We start from the raw sequence: 16,947 nt of genomic DNA, 5'->3' as shown, positions 1-16,947 counted from the left end.
TGCCATCCTAGCCACTGCCTGAGGTCAGTATATAGAAGCAGGGTATTAACATATGCAACACGGTATCTCTAAAGATATGATACAGTGTTTTTTTTTTTTTTATTAATTCAGCGCAGCGCAAACTGAATGCTATGGAAAAAGTGCAGGATCAATTGCTTTTGCTAAGGGGGTGCTCATTTAAAACCATGAACCTCCTGTGGAATTCCATTTCCATGGCATTCCCTTCAAGGTGACTGGTTTTAAATAACCACTTAGTATCTAGAATACAGGCAGACATTGCTGATATCAAATGCTAAAAGTATAAGACAAAATCCAATTGATGTGGTTTGTAAATTTATTTTTCTATTAAGCGTTTGAATTGTAGAACTATTCAAACATATAATTTGCTACAGTTAGGATCAGAAGCAAGAAAATTTAAGCTGTGATATAAGTTTTGCCCTTTAGTTTACTGTTGAGAAGAACATTAGCTGAAAGGTATGTATTTTTTTATTGCAGTTGTGTTTAAAGTAGCAAGTTCTTCATGTACACAAGCATTGCCTTTTCTCGCTAGAAGCTCTTATCCATTATTGAAAAGGGACAGAATAGCCAAAGAGCCATTTATTTCAGGAACCAAGAGGACAACAGTTTTGTTTGCAATGAATTTTCACATTGCAATTAGCCCATTCGTTGATAGATTAGTCTATTCAGAAGAGTAACTGATATTAGGAAAAATTGTGCTTTTCCTCGAAAATTGCTCTGGTTAAAATTGTATAAAGCTTGATGACAAACTGATCCCTCTGCAAAACAGTAAGGCACTTAAGCACTTTACTTCAATGGTATAATTGGAGAGTGGGGAGTGTGACCACTGATCAAAGAAATATTATTTAAGTTCTTTCCAGCTCATGATTTTTAACAAGAAAGAAATGGATTTTGGCTACACTCCCCCTTTCTACATTTTAAACTTTGAGATTAAAATGAATAGAGACAAACTGAGAAGACATACAGGATAATCTGTTTTTAGAAGGTACAAAAGCCTACTGCCAAAATGAATAGCAATCATGCCAAGATAGGGTTCTTTATAAATGCATGCCAAATTTTCCATGGTTTATATTCACCTCACTTCCTCTAGAGTTCACCTTGCAGAAACATGAAAGAGTGGGGAATTACAAATCAAGGGAATGAAGGCTGATGAATATTTTAAAATATTACCTGCATAAACATTTTTTAAACAACAAAAAATATTTTTATTATGTATAGAAAAGATTTCAATAAAACGTTCATACTGTGTGATATCTTTGTGATTTGTTTGATTAAAAAGATTTATTTCTCTAAACATTGTATCTTGTTCACTGTTTGAACTATTAACAGATTTCAGCTCATTGTTCGGTAACATTTTTGAGTCAATCCATTTTACTAAAGAAAATTAAAACAGTGTTATCAAAGCCCAGTCATTTGTTTGATCATAGCAGCTATTTTAATGTTATATATTTATTTTAAATTGATCCTGACTGATGTAAACAATTTCCCACTGGTGATCAACAATTTTTGGCTTGCCAGTAACATCACATTGTGACTAGGTATGAACTGCTCCATATCTCTCTGGCCCCACAAGGATATTGTAGATGAAATGGGCCATTATGCTATTCAGGAACGAGGAAGCTACATAATATCTAGGCGATGGGTTTAAACCTGCTGAGCACATACCCAGTTTTTCTTTTTCTTTTTCTTGGAGTCAGCATCATTACCACTGCCAATGCTTGAATGGCTTGTGGCACTGTTGATGCTGGAAACACTTTCTGAGGAATGTTGTCGTCTTATACGCAAATCTAAAAAAAGAAGAAGAAGAAAATACTGTATAAACCATCTGTCCATCTATGAGATGGACTCTAGTTTCAATATAACAACCATACTTACATTTATGCAGCACCTTCTTTCTCTAAAGGAACCAAAATACACATAATATATGTAACCGGCATTGATGTTTTTTCTAGGCCTGATTCAACAAGGCATTTCGGCATGTGAGTAGTCCCATTGAAGTTCATGGGCTACTCACATGCATAAAGCCAGGCACAAGTTTAAGCATCTTGTTGAATAGGAGTCTCTCACTGAGGTGCCAATCCTGGACAGCAATCCGTGCAATTGCACCCTTATATTTAAGCAAATCCTTGTCCAGGATTGGGGACTAACTATGTTACAGTTCAATTGCTTAAATAATTTTCAAAGCACTGACTTATTTCTTACAGAGCTGTTATCTGAAAGTCCGGGCACTGTTTTACCCTTGGCTGAATTGGATTTTGAAGCAAGATGCTACTCCCTGACATGCCACCCTGGGAATCAGCAACCAGTAGTTTATTGAAAATAAAACATAATAAAAGACATGGAAGGTGAAGGATATTGGAAGTGGATAATAGGTCAGTGAGGCATAGCCATACCCTAATTACCAGAATATATACTCCTTGCATACACCCCAGAATACTCAGAGGAACTACTTTTTAAAGGAATTATTCAGAAGTTCTATTTTCTAGAATTAAGCTACATTGTATTGAAGACATTTAATAAAACAGTCTTGGGCTAGTGGTTCATAAATAATGCTACTTATAAAAAAAGATCAATGACATTTACAAAAAGTCACCTTCGCTATCATTCTTTCTTCTCTGGTTATTCCTTTTCTAGCTGTTGCTTAACAACATGAATGATACTGCACACCTTTGCAATATATGGTTTGTCATGTGATGTCTGTGTAAATTACAACAAAAAGAGGATTCAGCATCTGGAATTCACTGGGCTGAGCTGGCACCTTCTGTGTACCCCCTGAGGTACTGCTCAATCCAATGCTGACGTCATGAGTGCAACAACATTCAGAGCTGCAATTTAGAGTGGACTTCTAACTTCTGGTCATGTTTTGCTGTACTCTTTCTGACATTTGACTATTGTTTTGGTTGGACATGTTTTATACCCACAGGTGTACTGAAAGGGTTAACTTTCAGCACTCAGCAACTGATTCTTGACCATACCACTTTGAGAAGTCTGGGCTCCAAGAATTGTTTGGCACATAGGTGATACATGCAAGTTTTCCAGCTGTGGAAACACCACAAATGTGACAAACACTGACTCCAGAATGCTCTCATCCTTGCCACATAGACTGTCCTCAAAATAAGAGAAAACCAGCAGCTTTGCTCTTCTCTGGGGAACAAATTAGTACTTACTTTTACAGTGACAAAAACATACCTTTGTGGGCATGATCAGGGCCATTCAAAGCTCCCTGAATAGCAGCCTGCGCAGCAGAATTCTGGGCTTTCAGCATTTCAATGGTTTCTCTTAGTTCTATAAGCTCAGATTCCTGTGGGAACAGCCGAGACAGTTTCAAAGTATATAACAAAAGAAAAGTATTTTTCCATGATACAAGAAAACTATAAGACATCAGTGATCAAACTGAAGTCAGTGGGCTCGCACAAGGGTAAAATTAAGTCCCAGATAGACTACATAGTTTCTCTCAAAAATATTACATTCAGCTAACATACTCTCATTTTCACTCATGTGACTTCAAATGCTGTGTAATGATGATGTTTTAAGAATGTTTAAAACAAGATTGGATGTTTTTCTAAAAGACACATTCTAGGAATTATTTTGAGGAAGTTCTATGGCCTGTGCTACACAGGAGGTCAGATGATGTTCCCTTCTGGCCTTAGAATCTATGAATCTTATGAAAAAAAATATTTTAGCATTAAAGATTGATCTAAGAAAGGATCTCCTCTGAACATTCATTACAATGTTCAAAGTCATTATATAGCCTAAAGTATATCAAATATTCTCTTCTACAACCCTTAACTTGATAGATGATTCTTTAACAGATGAATTCCATCCTCAATTTGTATATCATTACCAAAAACTCTAAATAGTACATAAAATGTTAAGCACAAAAACCTGCTCTACAACAATAGCTATGCAATTTACAGAGTGACATTGTTCCACTTCTCTGCAATAAATTCTACACTGGAATGCACAGTCAATTTTAATTAAAACTAGTTTTATTACTGCTGCATTAAGAAGCAATCCTTCTAACTCTCATTTTATATAATGAGGATTAAAGCTGCTAAAGGAATTTAACCTCAGTGGCACAGGAAAGAGGAGAAGGAGCAAAACAAGCTCTTAAGTCTATGGGAAAATGAGTTTACTTATGAACTGATTTGTTTCAATGTCACCATTTTAATCTCTTCTGGATAAGGGGCCTTCTGAGGGAAACTAGACTTTACAAAAGATTTTTAAAAATTGTTTTGAACATAAACTGTTTAAGGACATTTTGCTTAATATATAAAAAAGTCACCAAAAATGCTTTTTATCATGAGATACTTCAGGGCCAGTTTTGCCAGCCTTACTCACGGAGAGTAGTTCCTAACTTTGTAAGCAGTTCCACTTAATCAAAAGGAGGCCAGACAGTGAACCACTAATCACATTGACTTCAGTGGAGCTACTTGTATGAATAATTCCTTATCAGCATGCAAAGGATTCAGTCTGGCCCAATGGGAGTACTTGCTGAGTAAGCGTCTGCTCACCATAAGTAAGGGTTGCAGAATCTGACTCTGGGAGCTTCAACTTGCAAGGTGCTGAGTGCCCTGCTGCCAATCCAGCAATATATTTAAGTGCATGGTTTGCTTTAAGACTCTGAGTAGTCCATTGTAGTTAGTGGGAATACTCAAATATTTAAAGTTAAGGAAATGCTTTGCTGGATGGGGTCATGGTGCTCAGCACCTAGCAGAATCGGGCCCTACAACAGCAGCTCCTTTAACTGGTACCATGCGTTACATATACTAGGTATTAGGTTTTGATATTTCTTCCCCTCTAAATAGCAAAATCAAAACCAAATCCGTTAGACAACAGCTTGGTCACATTTCATAAACATTTTCAACAGGGTCATTTTTCTCTATTTAAAATCCTTTCTTTTGCCAAATTTTTGGTATTCTGACAATGTTGTCAGATTGGAATGAAATACTCCAATTGTTTATGATGAGCCTTTGTTGAAGAATCTTTCCATATGGATTAAGCCAAGAGTCACAAATGTTTTAATTAAAATCTGGAAATGAAAGATTTTATCTTCAAACCATACTGTGATATTGTTAGGGTAAATCTGATGCGGCACAATTTAATTCTTATAGAGCTTTATGAAGATTTGATTGCAACGGCCAGGAAAGAAAGATGTGTCTGTCTTGTTGTCACAGCTGTCCTTTCTTTCATTTTTTTAAAATTTAAACACAAACCCTAAAATAATCTGCTATGTTCCACATTCAAGCGTCTGCTTTTGTAAGCATACCTTTTGTTCAGCTGTCATTGTTAGGCTCTGCAGTCGGCCGGTCATATTTCCTAAGCTCTTTTCAAAAGCTGCTACTAGATGAGCCTGCGAAAGAAATAGAAGAAAAACATTTGAAATGTCACTAGTGTATGAAATGGACTGAGCAAAGCTTCCATGGTACATAAGGTATAATTCATGTGTTTTGGCTGGTCTAACAAAATCTGTAATCTGTAGCATTCAGTACTTTCTACTTCACATCCTCGCTTTCTCCCACCCTATCCCAACTGCCACAGAATTTTCCATTTTTCCAGGCTCAGTTTTATCTTCTCCAAGGGTACATCTACACTACAGGGGGGAGTCGATTTAAGATACGCAAATTCAGCTACGTGAATAGCGTAGCTGAATTCGACGTATCGCAGCCGACTTACCCCGCTGTGAGGATGGCGGCAAAATCGACTTCTGCGGCTTTCTGTCGGCGGCGCTTACTCCCACCTCCGCTGGTGCAGTAAGAGCGCCGATTTGGGGATCGATTGTCGCGTCCCAACGGGACACGATAAATCGATCCCCGAGAGGTCAATTTCTACCCGCCGATTCAGGCGGGTAGTGTAGACCTAGCCCAACTCTTTAGTTGCAGCCTTCAGGACATTAACTGTGATTTGCTTTTCTTGTCACTGTGGGCAATAGAACTTCCCCCCGACGTTATTCTGAAAATAACAACAGAAGGACTCAAGCACTCGAATTTACAGAAAAGTTCTAAGCTGTCAGACTCCCAGATACAAAGCTCATCTAGAAGAGTCCATGGAACCAGACTATGGAATGTGTCTAGATACTGTCATGATGACCTTTTAAGATATTATTACTTTGTCTATTTCTCTAATACAGCAACACTCTTCTAAAAGTGTCAGACATTTGCAGAGAGCCATAATATAATCTTATTCCTACTGGTCTTTATAGTGGGTTGAATCTGCATATCTATCCTTGTGTTGTTTTAATATAAAGGCACTGATTTCTTTGAAGTTAGATGCCTACATTTTTCAATGATGCAACAAACAGAAATTGAAATTCAGCAATGCTTTGTTTTAAAATGTTTAATTCAGATTTTCGAAGAATACCCAACACAGACTATATTCAAGAAGTATTAGGCTAGACACACTCGTTATTTGTTATGTATTTATTTGTTTAGATGAAGAGTCAATTGTCATGGCATCTAAAATGTTACAGCTATTAAAAATCCAAAGAATTGCAGGAAAAACATGGCAGTGATGTTATTAACTTTTTATGGCTCTAAGAGTCACTTAGAAAGAGAAAGAGTGTGGTCAGGCTTATAGTTTCAGAAAATATTCAAATGGAGGGATTTCTCTCTAAGAGTTTGTAACAGGGCAATGGACTGCTATTTCCATGGAGGTCTGTAAGATTCACAAAATCCACAGGCTCTTTGCTTAACTTATTTTTTTCTCAGGGATTGCCACTTAACTTACACATACTGGCAAAGCAGAGAAAAGGGCCAGGAGGACCTTGACCAGGGCCGGCTCCAGGCACCAGCTTGCCAAGCAGGTGCGTGGGCGACCACTTCGGAGAGGGCCGGCACGTGCACCTATTCCGCGGAAATTCGGCGGACGGTCCCTCACTCCTGCTCGGAGCGAAGGACCTTCCGCTGAATTGCCGCCGCAGATCGCGATCACGTTTTTTTTTTTTTTCTTTTGCGCCGCTTGGGGCAGCAAAAACCCTGGAGCCAGCCCTGACCTTGACAAGATGAGAGAGGATGAACAAGATATGGTTGAAGGAGAGAGGTTCTTTTACAAAATGTGAATTAATTGCTCCTGAAAAGTTCATGCTAGAATTATGGAATCTCCTGTCACAAAACCAAATAGTAAAAATGAAAGTAACTATAGGCAACGTTTTCAAATTTAGGTACCTGTACTGTGTTTCCAAAACATGCACACCCAAAGTAGGCATATGTGCATGAAAAGATTAACTGTGCTTGTTCATTTATGTGCAAAATTACCTCTTTGGTGCATACAAACATATATGCTACTCAACAGCTTTTTCAGATGCAAGTTCTAATTCTTTTGTGAGCACAATTATTAATGTTGTTCAAATGCATTCAGGTATAATTAGTTGTTCCCAAAATCTTCTAGGTATTGTCCAAGCACATAGAAATAAATGTGTCCTGAAAAGTGTACAATCTAAAACAGATTAAGGCAGATGAATGGTGGGGGAAGAGGATACAACACAGAAGACTTTGTTTGGCCCATTTCAAGGTATGCTGTTGGGAGGTGAAAGGAACCTCCCCGAAACCTTGCTCTCCATATTATTTCTCATAGATGGAAGAATAATATGCATCTGAGACTGGCCAAATCAGAACTGTTTTTTTGCAGGCAGTAAATAGTTTTGTACACCTTTTAGAGTGATGTAAAGATTCCGCAACATCATGTAAAGGTCTGTGTTATAAGCAGACATAGAGTTATAAACAATAATTTAATTATTTATGGTAGTAGTAGTCAAACAATCTGCTTTCAACATATGCTCAAGGATATATATTCTATTTCATAACTTAGCCTTAAGCTTATCCTGAAAAGATTCATGCCTGAAGGGCTAAATTTTTATAAACATGAGCCTAAGTGTACATGGAAAACATGTAGTTTCCTAGAGATTAATCAGCAATTGTGTATACAGATATCTGTTTTGCATATTTGGCATGCATTTATGAAATTGTCAGCCTAAATTATAGAGTACAGTTTATATATATATATATATATATGTTTGTGTGTGTGTGTGTGTGTGTGTATACATATATACATATATATTAGTGCTGTCAAGTGATTAAAAATATTAACTGTGATTAATCGCACGATTAAAAAAATTATCGTGATTAATCGGGCTGTTAAACAAAAAGAGAATACCATGTATTTAAATATTTTTTATGGTTTCTACATTTTCAAATAGATTGATTTCAATTACAACACAGAATACAAAGTGTACAATGCTTACTTTATATTTATTTTTTATTACAAATATTTGCACTGTAAAAAACAAAATTCGCCTATTACAAGTACTGTACTGCAATCTCTTTATCATGAAAGTTGAACTTACAAATGTAGAATTATGTACAAAAAAAACCTGCATTCAAAAATAAAACAATATAAAGCTTTAGAGCCTACAAGTCCACTCAGTCCTACTTCTTGTTCAGCCAATCACTCAGACAAACAAGTTTGGTTACAATTTGCAGGAGATAATGCTGCCCAATTCTTGTTTACAATGTCACCTGAAAGGGAGAACAGGTGTTTGCATGGCATGTTGTAGCCGGCGTTGCAAGTTATTTACATGCCAGATGTGCTAAAGAGTTATATGTCCCTTCATGCTTCAACCACCATTCCAGAGGACATCCATCCATGCTAATGAGGGATTCTGCTGGATAACTATCCAAAGAAGAGTGGACCAACTCATGTTAATTTACACCATCTGAAAATGTCAGATGCCACCAGCAGAAGGCTGATTTTCTTTTTTGGTGGTTCGGGTTCTGTAGTTTCCGCATTGGAGTGTTCCGCTTTTAAGACTTCTGAAATCATGCTCCACACCTCGTCCCTCTCAGATTTTGGATGGCACTTCAGATTCTTAAGCCTTGAGTCGAGTGCTGTAGCTATTTTTAGAAATCCCACGTTGGTACCTTCTTCGCGTTTTGTCAAATCCGCTGTGAAAGTGTTTTAAAACGAACATGTGCTGGGTCATCATCCAAGACTGCTATAACATGAAATATATGGCAGAATGAGGGTAAAACAGAACGGGAGACATACAGTTCTCCCCAAGGAGTTCTGTCACAAATTTAATTAGCACATTCTTTTTTTTTAATGAGTATCATCAGGATTGAAGCATGTCCTTTGGAATGGTGGCCAAAGCATGAAGGGGCATACGAATGTTTAGCATATCTGGCACGTAAATACTTTGCAACGCCGGCTATAAAAGTGCCATGTGAAAGCCTCTTCTCACTTTCAGGTCACATTGTAAATAAGAAGTAGGCTGCAGTATCTCCCGTAAATGTAAACAAATTTGTTTGCCCTAGCCATTGGCTGAACAAGAATTGTAGGCTCTAAAGTTTTACATTGTTTTGTTTTTGAGTGTAGTTATGTAACAAAAAAAAATCTACATTCCTAAGTTATACTTTCACGATAAAGAGATTGCACTACAATACTTATATGAAGAGAATTGAAAAATATTATTTCTTTTTACAGTGCAAATATTTGTAATAAAAATAATAATATAAAGTGACCACTGTACATTTTGTATTCTGTGTTGTAATAAAAATCAATACATTTGAAAATGTAGAAAAACATGCAAAAATATTTAATATATTTCAATTGGTATTCTATTGTTTAACAGTACGATTAATCATGAGTACATTTCTTTAAGCTAACTGTTAAAGAAATTAACTTAAAAAAATGTAATTGTGATTAATCGCGTTGTTAAACAATATATATATATAATTACAGTGGAGATATATATACATACATATATATAAACTGATTTTAAAGTAATATATATATATTACTTATACTTATTATATATATATTACTTTAAAATCAATATATATACTGTTTAAAGTCATCCTTGATGTTTGGGAAATAGCACAACTTGATTTCTTAGACTCATCTCACACTCTCATGTCAGTTAAAAGAAAACAGCAATTGCCTTTTAAAACCACCATTTGTTTTAAGGCCACTTTCCACTTGAAAAATCAGCACTATATTATCAGAACAATCCAGGCAACTTTACCTTGTTTTAATTCTCTTGAATATGACAGGTGACTCAGCATATAATTAGAGCTGAAGTAAAACATACTCTCATAGAGGAACTACAGCCAATTTTCTCCTATTTTACATTTGTTAACAACAAGCTAATGGAGTTTCTCCATTCATTGCTTCATGAAAAAATCTGTGAATAGTTATGCACACAGTTTTCCATGAGTATAACTCCCAGGTGTCAGTTTGTTTGGTGTGCACATGCAAACCACAAAGAGGACATGTAATTGTTTGCTCTGATTATACATAATTTATACCACTCTTTCATGATTATGCTGTAATAAAGTACAAGTCTTTGGAAGGTAATTGGGCATATTTATTATAATATCTATCTTAAATTCAGAGCTACATATAGTATAATGTTTAATTTACATTGCATGTCTCTATGAATATTTAACCAGAATATTATGGGAAAAATTAAAAATTGAAAAGTTATATTGTCTGATATAGATATATCATATTGTGGCCTGAAAACCTTTAGAAAATGATAGCTATGTCACAATCATGGATATTTAAAAAAAAATTAGTCTATGATAGAATATATTTTTTTTCCTTGCAGTTAAAAATTCCATAATTTTAAAGCATGAGTGGAATTGCATCTGGATGATGATGGATCTCGCCTGAGAGACACTGTCAGGAGTATAAATAAGACTGGGTTTGTGGATGTTAAGGGGCTCAAAACATGCTCTTTAGTTAGTTATTTCATAAACCTCATGAATGGGAAGCAAGCTGTATGCTGAAAATAATTAGAGAATTATATTTGTATTGAATAATATTTACTTTTTTTACCTTTGTTGTCTATCACAATAGAATAGAGTAATGGTTTACCAAATAAATAAATACTTTTTTTAAAATTCAAAGAGCTAGACCATGCAACAACTTTAGTGAGCACTTATTTAAACAGAAGTCAGTGGGACTACTCATGAACAGGTGTCAGTGGGACTACTCTCACTGGAGTGACTAAGGATAGTACCATCTAGCCAGATTGTTCATTGGAAAAGACCTCTCAGCCTTATTAGCCAAACCACAACTGAAATGTGTAATGCCAGGCAACAGTTTCTCTACAAAAAACCCTTATTAATATTCAGAAATGTAAATGAGGTACCTATTTTACACTTTCGAATTTCCAATTAAAAAAACTGAATAATAATATATTTTTGATATATTTGGGTGAGGAACTGAAATCATCCATAATATGGAAAAAAAGAGCCATTCTTTGTTTCTTATAAAATAATATTTCTGAACAGAAATACTTAAAAAACTTATTTACAATCAATCCTTTGCATCTCAAAAGGCTTAGTTGATTATGAAGATGGCTTCAGTTACAGTCTACACAATTAAAATAATGAGTAAAATACTCTAGAATAATTAGCATAAATGCCACTTATTTCAACACAAACATGCTTATATTTTTACATTTATAGTGCAGTACGGGTACTTGAAGTGATACTTTGGAGCCCATAGTTAAGGAATTGCATAGCCATTCAATATGTTGTTAGCAATATTAAAAGCATTTCTAGAGCAAAGTATATCCAAATATTATTCATTTGTAACAAGTTATACAACTAATGCCATATCTACTATACAACCTAATGTTGCATTCTTTGCATCTACAATTCCCTTGGAAAGCAACTGGAGATGTGGGTGCACAGGATGTGCAGAATGAGTCCCACAATGTAAGAAGACCAGAACCTGATTTTAAACATTGAATTTTATGAGATTCTTGGAAAATACAATCTTGGGTTTAATGCCCACCTTGAATGTGATGTCTATATACCCAAGGCTATGTTTACTTACATTCTTTATAGCTTGTACTGCTCTGCTCACATTTATAAAATAAAGATAAGTAAATAAATTTCCTCCCACCTGACATGGCTGAATGAAAGGATGTGAGAGAGGCCACAAGGGATCTGGCTGATTGCAAGAAGCGACTGTACATCTGGTGACCTTTCCTGCTCGCCTCCTGCTATTATTTTGTTGTTTGGCCGTAGGATAGTGGTTCAGGGCTGGCCAAACAAGAGTGTTAGCCAAAGAACCCCCTCTGCTTTCTAGTGGCATCCTGGGTCTACTACAGTTTTGCCGTCATGCACCCTTCAGATTTATACAGTACGAGGCATTGATCAAAGTAACACTGAAAACATAGGGGAGGACTGAAGCTCAGGCTGATGACTGGAATCTGAGCCCTTGTCAGTCAAGCAGGGAGTTTGCTGGTTGGATACATTTTGAACTAAAAGCTGCCCTTTCTTAATTAGTATTGAGATTTGCCCTTCAGTGGCACAGAACCAAGCAACAGACAAAAAGCCAGAATCTCAAACTAACTGTAAATTAAGCACCCAAGCAGCAGCTGGACTCTGCGTAGGTTTAATCACTCACAAATAAAACACTTTGGAGTTTATCAAATGAGAGAAATAGATGAAATCAAGCAGAGTGATTGATATAACAGAACTTGCATAACAAAAGTAAACCCCAACAAGCAAAACTTTTAACAAGGGTTTCCAAATATTTGAAGAATGGTCTACCTTGTAATTGACAGGCTTCAATCCGAAAACAGAAAGCAAAGCCTTGGCTAATCTGATCATATTTCAACTTGTCAATTCTTGTAGCAATACATGTACCACATAAGCCTTACCACAATGCTTTCATGACTAAGCAAATGAAAGAAAAGATGCATAATAATATAGAAATGAAATGAAAGACAAAAATGTTCCATTTTCACTCCGATAGAGTACTTTTGCTTGTCTTTGCCAAGAGAAACTTTATACAGTAAAATAAGTTGGGTGGGTGGGTGGGTGAGGAGATAATTATTAATGATGAATATTAGCAATAGGTTTTCCTCCCCAGAGCAGAGTGAGAACAAAGGGTTACACAGTTTCCAGATACTGAAAGGACTGGGAAATTGGAGGCTCAAGGACTGAGGATCAAAGGATGGATATTTCCACAACAGGGATATCTGAAGTGGTTAAACAGTGTCCGGGCCAATACAATACAGGAAAGTCTCTCATACAACATTCGACTTGCTGTGACCCAAAAGTGAGAGGTAATGTGTGACAAAGACCCAACGTGAGGGACACCACAAAATTCTTCATGCAGGGAACTGAAAATGCTGTGAGATTCCTTCTTTTAGTGTAACTTCTAGAACACTGACTGGTTCATGATTATTTCTGCTTTAAATAACTTCACATTTCTGTGGAATGTAGGCACCTTTGGTATCAAATGAGTGAAATGAAGGAGATTTGTCAAGTATGCCTCAGAGCTTTAAAGATATACAACTAGAGTTCTGTATTTATTTGATAGCTAAAACCTGTGTTTACTATGATGAAGAAAGGGTCTAACTAAAATGAAAAGCCAACCTGAGTTTGTCATATGATATTTAATTTTAACTATATATAAAAAATTACCTTTAAACTAATTTGCAATATTTATAGTTTTTTTTATTTTGTGAACAGAATAAATCTCACAGTCCAGATAACAATTACATGATTACATAAACTATAATTTATTGAAAACATAAATCCTTCTGTACTTTTTATTAAATTGTAAATAAGATCTGATAAAACATACCCAAGAAAACACACACAACACACTTAGATGTAGCATATCAACAAGAGGGTCCCTTTGATTCTTTGGGTTTATAGGAAGGTGTTTTCTATTAGGCTTTAAATCTTTTATACCAGTGATAAGAGAGGGAAGCAGCCTAGGACTGGACTTAATTCTGACAGTGATTTTTACCAGACAGATTTGAAAAATATATATCTTGTGACAGCATGCAAGAAAGTTGCAGTTATAAGTAATGGTTGCTTTTCATCTAAGACCTTTTTAACCAATAAAGAGTCTAAATCCCCTATTGATGCATGGAGGATATGAAACCCCTGAGTTTCATGCACCAAAAAAGTATAATTTTGGGACGAATTCCAGATGTTGCGGGGTTTGGAAAAAAAGGAGAAGTTTCTGTGGGAGGTTTTTTCCCTGCTGCTAACAGGATCTCTTTTAAAACTGCTCACAAGTTTAGAATGGTATAAGCAGTTTCCATAGAGATGGATTAGTAGGCAGGTGACACAGTCAAGAGAGCATGATAAGTTTAGTTTAGCACATGGATATCACCACTACACGTGGTGCGTATCTGCATACACAAAATACATACTCTCACACAAAGATTTACATATATATGTACATACAGACAAATATAGAGTCTATGTATTTACTGTGCTATTGGGGGTGCTATCCTTCCCATGAGACTAGAGGTCTTACCACTTGGCATTCTTGTTATACACACAGATGCACAAAAGCGCTGTGCAAATAATTTGTTTCCAAAAAATGGGGGGGAGATCATTTTGTGTCAAACAAAATTATTTTTCGTTTCAGTTTCAAGTTTTTTTTCTTTAAAAAAAATTAAATTGAAGTAAAAATCTAAACAAAAAGTAATTTTGAGTAAAAAACCCAACCTTATATCCCCTTTCTTCCTTGCACTGGCTATCTGTGCTACAGGTTGTAGCATAGGAGGGGGAAGAGCCACTGTCTCCCTCATCCCTGTGCAAGTGAGTGGGAGAGGGTGGGGACTGGGTAGAGCCTAGACTAGGGATCGGCAACCTTTGGCACGCGGGTCGCCAGGGTAAGCACCCTGGCGGGCTGGGCCGGTTTATTTACCTGCCGTGTCCGCAGGTTCGGCCAATCGCGGCTCCCAGTGGCCGCGGTTCACTGTCCCAAGCCAATGGGGGCGGCGAGAAGCAGTGCGGGCCGAGGGATGTGCTGGCTGCGGCTTCCTGAAGCCCCCATTGGCCTGGAGCGGTGAACCGCAGCCAGTGGGAGCCATGATCAGCCAAACCTGCGGACGCGACAGGTAAACAAACTGGTCCGGCCTGCCAGGGTGCTTACCCTGGCGGCCCGCGTGCCAAAGGTTGCCAATCCCTGGTCTAGGCTCTACCCAGTCCCCACCCTCTCCCACTCACTTGCACAGGGATGAGGGAGACAGTGGCTCTTCCCCCTCCTATGCTACAACCTGTAGCACAGATAGCCAGTGCAAGGAAGAAAGGGGATATAGACTTTACTTCTCCCACCCAAACATACTGGGTAGCATAGATAAGCTTGCTTGTGGGGTATCATATGCTGCTTCTGGTATCAGACCAGAGAATGGGAGAAGACAGGGAGGCAAATTGTGACTGTCTGAGTGACAATCTGCTTTCTGGTCTTCTCTGGAGCAGTGCTGGAACATGCTGGAACACTGGTTCAACAGTGGAAGGAAAAGTGTCAACTAACGAATCACCGGTATGACATCCTGAGGCATCCTTGTTTTTTTGATTGTCTGTTATGTTGACCTCCCATCAAAGTAAAGATCAAGACCAATACTGTTTTTCTTGTAAGATATGAAGGGAAAAAAATCACAGCCCAAGAAGGTGTCATTCATGCTATAAATCTCAGTGGAGTAACCCAACAACAGCAAACCACGCTGAGGGATTCCTAATCTCATCAGAGAATCATAATTTCCCCAAAGCTACCACACACTGGTACCTGAGAATGCACAGACATTTCCTTAAATTAATGGAAATCTCTGTAGGTCTAAATTGTAGTCATCCCAGAATTCTCAATACCTCTAGGTTTTAAAGTAAGTAAGGCACTGAGTAGATATAGTACATTCTTAATGTATTGTGTTATCACACATTATTAGGGAAGCACACTCCAAGTAAAATGTACAATAATATTATCTCTCAAACATCTCAACTTTCACCAAAGATGGTAACTCTAGTTATTTCCTGAACTGCCTTTAAAAACCTCACTAGATTGTACATCCATTATCTGGTAACTCTGAAACCATAGTAACTGCACACAGTACACACAGTGCTCACATTCCCTATATTGCATTATCTCCTGATAACACGTTCAATAACTCATGTCATTTCTGTATGACAACTGGGAGGAACAACAGGGAGCTCTCTGTGATATAGCCCAGTTTCCATTAGTTATAGATCAGCACTGTTATTGCAGCATATGAATTCCACTCACAGTTTTATAATGTTTTCCCCTCCACACCTATCTTATATTTGTACTGCATTCATCACTGTGGTATCTTGAGTACCTTACAGAATTATATAAATCCTACAGAGAGAGTAAATTTGCATCATCTCTGTGGTCCTCTTCCTCTTATTCTAGGAGAGGTAAAATTTTTAAAAAGAATTTATCATCATTGATACGATGGGAGAGCTACATTGAAAAGATAGAACTTTAGTCCTGTCAGAAGCATTTGGTCATTTTAGCTCTTAAAGGAAGGATCATTTTACATCTTATTACAACAATTTGTAACACACCACACTGCCTGTTACTCTTAATTTCCCACTTCCAACCCTTTAGGCATAACAATCTAACTCACAATTGCCCACTTCATTTCAAGTGACCGCCTCCAACATGTGTAACCCCTTCTACTTAACAATCTGTCCCAACTCGTATTTAGCTCAGACACTCTGCTTCCTTCCCCAAACCTGAAGAAGAGCTCTGCATAGCTCGAAAGCTTGTACCTTTCCCAAGATAAGTTGATCCAATAAATGTTATTATATCACCTGCCTTGTCTCTCTCATATCTTGGGACCAACACAGTTACATCACTGTAAACAATGAAGGGTCACCACAGTTTTGAACCAGCTGCTAGGAAAGCTCTGTCATCCCCTCACACTTCTCTTGCTATTGGTGATCGTTTCATTGTTCCTGTGGAGTGCACCTGTGGTGGTTGGCCTTGGTCATCAAGGAAGAGGGAGTTCCTGAGATAAGCTGGTGCAACCGATGGAGGACTTTGAAGAGCAAAGCCAATACCTCAAATTTAAACTGGCATTCCATAGGGAGCAAGTAATTTCAAACCTCAAATTTAAACTGGTATTCAATGTGTAATGACTAGGATGAT

At 37.2% G+C, this 16,947-nt stretch overlaps 1 protein-coding gene across 5 annotated transcripts in view; it reads right to left on the bottom strand.

Annotated features, from left to right (window-relative positions):
• Positions 1-16,947, bottom strand: part of NAV3 (neuron navigator 3) — a 405,038-nt gene that overhangs the window by 24,591 nt on the left and 363,500 nt on the right. For all 5 annotated transcript variants that reach the window (XM_034771960.1, XM_034771981.1, XM_034771971.1 and 2 more), the window contains 4 exons: positions 5,288-5,371; positions 3,208-3,319; positions 1,684-1,805; positions 1,095-1,115 (listed from right to left, as the gene is read on the bottom strand). In XM_034771960.1, coding sequence (XP_034627851.1) covers positions 1,095-1,115; positions 1,684-1,805; positions 3,208-3,319; positions 5,288-5,371 — 339 coding nt within the window. The remainder of the gene's footprint in view (positions 1-1,094; positions 1,116-1,683; positions 1,806-3,207; positions 3,320-5,287; positions 5,372-16,947) is intronic.

This window comes from Trachemys scripta, chromosome 1, assembly GCF_013100865.1.
Source record: "Trachemys scripta elegans isolate TJP31775 chromosome 1, CAS_Tse_1.0, whole genome shotgun sequence".
Lineage (NCBI taxonomy): Eukaryota > Metazoa > Chordata > Testudines > Emydidae > Trachemys > Trachemys scripta.
This window is presented reverse-complemented; position numbering and strand designations above follow the sequence as displayed.